Below are 5283 nucleotides of genomic sequence, written 5' to 3'. Positions count from 1 at the left end.
CCACACCACGAACCCGGGTAATCTTTAAGGACCAGTATCGTAGTTTCCTGGCAGGGCCAGCGCTATCATAGAGGCAAAGGGCTCCAGAGCCTGTAGGGGCCCCCAAAGATGTCTCCCCCCCACTTACCTGTTGTTCCCAGGTGCCCCTGCAGAGTCTTCGGCTGAGCCAGGTGGTGTCAGTCCCTGCCTCAGGGTCTTTGGGTGAATATTTGGCCACAACAAAGGGTCCCTACTGCGGATTTTTGATGGGGGGGGGGGTGTCTATTGGGGGGCACCAGGGGTAATTTTGCCCAGGGGCCCCATTGTTTCTAGAACCGGCCTTGTTTCCTGGTAATGTTCTAAAGCATTTTTATTTTATATGGAATTGAGCTGTAGTATCCAACCTTACTATAAGGTATGAAGCAGTAAATGCCGATAATACTTCCCTGCACAGGCAGTGCAGCGCAGGGCAGTACTACTTTAGAATCCCCGTCACCAGCGTGGGGATCACCTGAAGCCAGATACATGTGCCTGTCAGTCGTTTGAGCAACCAGCCTAAAATGCACAATACCAATCCGCCCCCCCCCACCCCCAAACACTGAGCCTCCAGCGACGTCTTCCATCCAATTGCTCCAATTGGTTCCGCCTTCCCCCGTACACAGAAGCCGGCGTGTCACTTGACTCACATCTAGTCACGTGACACACCGGGAGCAGCGCACGGAGGCCACTAGGTGCCCACTAAAAACAAGAGGAAGGCTGCAATACGTCGCTGGAGGCTTGTGAGTATTTAAAAAGACTGCAAACAACCCCAAAAAATAGTTTTGCACTAAATGGTCTGGAACCCCCAACACCAGCCATTTCCTGAAACGCAGACTTTTAAAGCTACAAGTTTTAAAGCTACAAGAAGAAGTGTGGAGGAGGAAATAAAGAAGGCAGGACATCATGGACTGAGATAGGAAAAATCACCCAGGACAGAAACTGGTGGTATACATTTGTTGAGGCCCTTTGCTCCAGTGGGAGACCCAGGATTAAGTAGTAAGTAGTAGCCTTCCCCCCGTAGACTCACCGGCAATGTCCCACAGCTGAAGTCGCACCACGGTGTCTGAGTCCCAAGTCAGGACCTTCAAGGCGAAGTCCACCCCGATGGTGGCCCGGTAGTGCGGGGAGTAGTTCTGGTGGACATAGCGCTTGTTGATGCTGGTCTTGCCCACTCCCAGGTCTCCAATCACCAGGATCTTGTAGAGGTGCTCTGTGTGATGGCCCTGCATCTCTGAGAAATTTTAAGAGAGAAAAAGTGATGATTATGTGATCCTTGTGATCAGGAGCCAATCAGCATCACTCCTCATTCATCCCAGAAGGTGTCAGTTGTCAAAGTGCGCAAAAATGCCGGAGTAAAAATCTAATATGTGTCAGAAACTGGCGTTCATATAAGGTCAGTAAATTTCACTGACCTGAACTTGAAGAAATGTGACATTGTGGCACGACTATGCTATGAAACGGCTATTCAAATCTATGCCTGGAGTTGGGCTGTAAAGTGAACCTGAACCGAGCAAAATAATTTAAAATAAACACATGATGTACCTGCAAATAAATATTACATACTTACCTCGCTGTCGGTTCCTCTCAGAAGCTCAACATTTTCTTCTAACAACAATTCCTTACAGTTCTGACAAGATTCTGTCAGAACTAAAATATATCAGTTACTGTCAGTTATGTCTCAGTTGCTGTCAGTTATAACTGAAAGGACAACTGATGTGCAAGGTAATGTCCACATTTCCCTATGGCTCGAGTGGGCAATGTTACAGTTTAACAGTGTGCTGACCCAGAAGCTGTTATGGGGTCATGGACAGAGAATTTCATCGATCACAGTGGACAAACAAGACGCAGGAGAGGAGAAAGAGATTGAGGAGTAGACTACAGGGGAGGTAAGTATGACGTGTTTATGTTTATTTTGACTTTACATTTTTAGTTCAAGTTTGCTTCAAAAATGTGTTATGCTTCTCATCAGTCCTTTAACTGTTGCTTCATGTTTATCTTGATCTACTTTAACCGCACTTGTTCCTCGTAATCTCCATTTCTAGAGCACGAGCCTGATGTGACATGCTCATGCTAGATGCAGTACCGTCCGTTACATTCTGAACCTCTCTCTGTCATTTCTTTTTTTTTTTTAAGAAGTAACAGTGCTTTTCTTTCTATTTGTGCTGCTCCCTCCTTCCCTCCCCCTTTTTCTAACTCCTGACCCTGGCAAGAATTCACTGCGGAGCATGGGATTAGTCTGCCGGGAGTTTGGGACACAGAGATGCAGGGCCATCACACAGAGCACCTCTACAAGATCCTGGTGATTGGAGACCTGGGAGTGGGCAAGACCAGCATCATCAAGCGCTATGTCCACCAGAACTACTCCCCGCACTACCGGGCCACCATCGGGGTGGACTTCGCCTTGAAGGTCCTGACTTGGGACTCAGACACCGTGGTGCGACTTCAGCTGTGGGACATTGCCGGTGAGTCCACGGGGGAAGGCTACCAGGGGCGTAGCAATAGGGGGTGCAGAGGTAGCGACCGCATCGGGGCCCTTGGGCCAGAGGGGCCCCGAAGGGCTCTCCCTCAACTACATTATTAGCTCTCTATTGGTCCTGTGCTCATAATAATCACTCCTATAGATACTTTGAATAGTGGTAATCACTAACACACTGTTCCCTATCCCCTTCTTGCACCTCTGACACTGTAGTTGCCATTGGCAGGTTTTGGTGCGCCGTATCAATTGTTATGTATAGAGTGCTTGGGGGGGCCCCAATGTAAGACTTGCATCTGGGCCCACAGCTCCTTAGCTACGCCACTGAAGGCTACTACTTACTACTTAATCCTGGGTTTCCCACTGGAGCAAAGGGCCTCAATAAATGTATACCACCAGTTTCTGTCCTGGGCGATTTTTCCTATCTCAGTCCATGATGTCCTGCCTTCTTTATTTCTTCCTCCACACTTCTTCTCCAAGTTGTCTTTGAGGGTCAGGCTAGGGTTCTGGTTTTGCTCAACTTGAAGGTGCCCAATAACAGTCCATTTTTTCCTCCAGCTTCAATCTTTTGACGTGAATTTTATGATCGAATTGTATAGAAAACTGTGGCGTGTGGCGTGCAAATCGATGTGATACGATTCTTCGGTCGATTGGAAAAGGAAAAAACATCAATCTGAAAGTTGGATTTTATGATGGATTCGGAATGTGAAATCTTCTTAAAAGACAACGGAAGTGAGAAGAATATGGAGGCTGCCATATTTATTTCCTTTTAAACAATCCCAGTTGCCTGGCAGTCCTGCTGATCTATTTGGCAACAGTAGTGACTGAATCCCATCAGAAACAAGCATGCAGCTAGTAATGTCAGAAATACCTGATCTGCTGCATGCTTGTTCATGGCTAAAAGTATTAAAAGCAGAGGATCGGCAAGACAGCCAAGCAACTGGCAGCCTCCATATCCCTCTCACTTCAGTTGTCCTTTAAATCGTTCCGTTAATGGAACAATCAATAGTTGCCTTCCGATTAGTGTCCATAGTTCAAATCACGTTAAAAGATTGAATCTGAAGGAAACATTTTACCGTTAATGGCACTTTTAGGGGAAGCTGAAGAGGAAGGACCACGGGATCTTCCATTCAGGACCATTTCTGGGCAATTTGATGGCCTAGGCAAAGCATCATTTGCGCCCCCCCGCAAGCCCACACCCCCCCCCCCCACACATATTCTTCCTGTATGTAAAAGAGGAATGTACATTGAGAAATACCCACAGAACAAACCCTGAGTATAACTGCTATGAGGGGTTTATATCTACTTTCTTAAAAAAAAAAAAGTATAATGTTTATGTACAGCCTGGGTCTTTACAAGTCCAAATATTGTCCTAGAAATGTAAAATAATTGTATCAATCAATATAGATGAACTAAGCTGCTATATCATTGTTATGCTATTCAGACCCTTTTTGCTATGCTAATCGGTAGTGCCCATCAGAGCCGGGACAAGGTCCTCCAGCACCCCAGACCCACCCCAACCGTCACACACTGATTGCTAATAGACTAAGAGGCGCCCCAGGGGGCCTTACCCCCCCCCCCCCCCCAACACCTTAATCTAGTTATCTAGCTTGCAGTCACTGCCATGTAACTCCTTTTCTTATTTCTCTCTGCTTCAAACACAATAGGGGAATAATAGCTGAGTGAGTTGTGCCCCCCCTCCTACACTGTGCCCTGAGGCTGGAGCCTCTCTCCCCTCTGCCTCGGCCCTGCCCTGGTGCCCATTTAGGTGATATGATTCCATAGCTCCCAACTGTCCCTCTTTTGGAGGGACAGTTCCTCTTTGGGAACCCAGTCCCTCTGCCCCTCTTTCTTCCTCATCTGTCTCTTTTCCAGGGCTCATTTACAAATCTATATAAATATATATATTGTTCTACAGAAAAATTTGTTTAATTGTAGTGGTGTAGCTAAGCAGCTGTGGGCCCCGATGCAAGTTTTACAACAGGGCCCCCCAAGCACTCTATACATAACAATTGATACGGCACACCAAAACCTGCCAATGGCAGCTACAGTGTCAGAGGTGCAAGAAGGGGATGGGGAACAGTTTGTTAATGATTACCACTATTCAAAGTATCTATAGAAGTGATTATTATGAGCACAGGACTAATAGAGAGCTAATACTGCAGTTGAGGGAGGGCCTCTCGGGCCCCTCTGGCCCAAGGGCCCCGATGCGGTCGCTACCTTTGCACCCCTTATTGCTACGCCCTTGTTTAATTGACTCTATTTGCATCCTTTAAATGTATATATTTCTTATTTTCAAATGTTAGTATGAAGGAAAATAAACCAGGATAGACATGACCTGTGTGGTTTGAGTTATAAAACAACGTATTTTTAGAATTAAATCTTTATAGTATGTGAGACTAGGGGTGTGCCTGGGGCGTGGTTAGTGGTGTGGCAGGGGTGTGGCTTAAGTGCCCCTCTTTTTGATCTCTTTTCGATGTGTGACTGTTATGCTCATTGTGTGGCTTTAGAAGTGGAAGATGTATGCAGGGCCGGTTCTCTCATGAAGCAAGGTGAAACACTTGCATCAGGCGCAGAGATTACAGGGGCAGCATGTCAGTACTGTGTGTTTACACCAACAGCATGCAGTCAGAGTAGGAGGAGAAGTGGGTGGAGAGTGAGGTATAAACATCATTATTGAGGAAAAGCAGCTTGTTGTGCTGTGTGAGGAGTCTGACAGTGAGTGGGGGAGGGGGAGGAGGCAGGAGTGTTTCATTTGACTTGCACAGCAGAAGGAAGGAGGTGGCACTGCT

The 5283-nt window shown here is 46.8% G+C and overlaps 1 protein-coding gene across 1 annotated transcript in view; it reads left to right on the top strand.

The window, feature by feature from the left end:
- Positions 1-2213: 2213 nt before the first annotated feature.
- Positions 2214-5283, top strand: part of RAB38 (RAB38, member RAS oncogene family) — an 88029-nt gene continuing 84959 nt past the window's right edge. The window contains exon 1 of the mRNA XM_068266778.1: positions 2214-2480. Within this exon, the coding sequence (XP_068122879.1) occupies positions 2279-2480 (202 nt within the window). The 5' untranslated portion in view covers positions 2214-2278. The remainder of the gene's footprint in view (positions 2481-5283) is intronic.

This window comes from Hyperolius riggenbachi, chromosome 2 (genome assembly GCF_040937935.1).
Source record: "Hyperolius riggenbachi isolate aHypRig1 chromosome 2, aHypRig1.pri, whole genome shotgun sequence".
Taxonomy (NCBI): Eukaryota; Metazoa; Chordata; class Amphibia; order Anura; family Hyperoliidae; genus Hyperolius; species Hyperolius riggenbachi.
The sequence above is the reverse complement of the archived record's forward strand: the minus strand, read 5'-3'. Positions and strand labels throughout refer to the sequence as shown.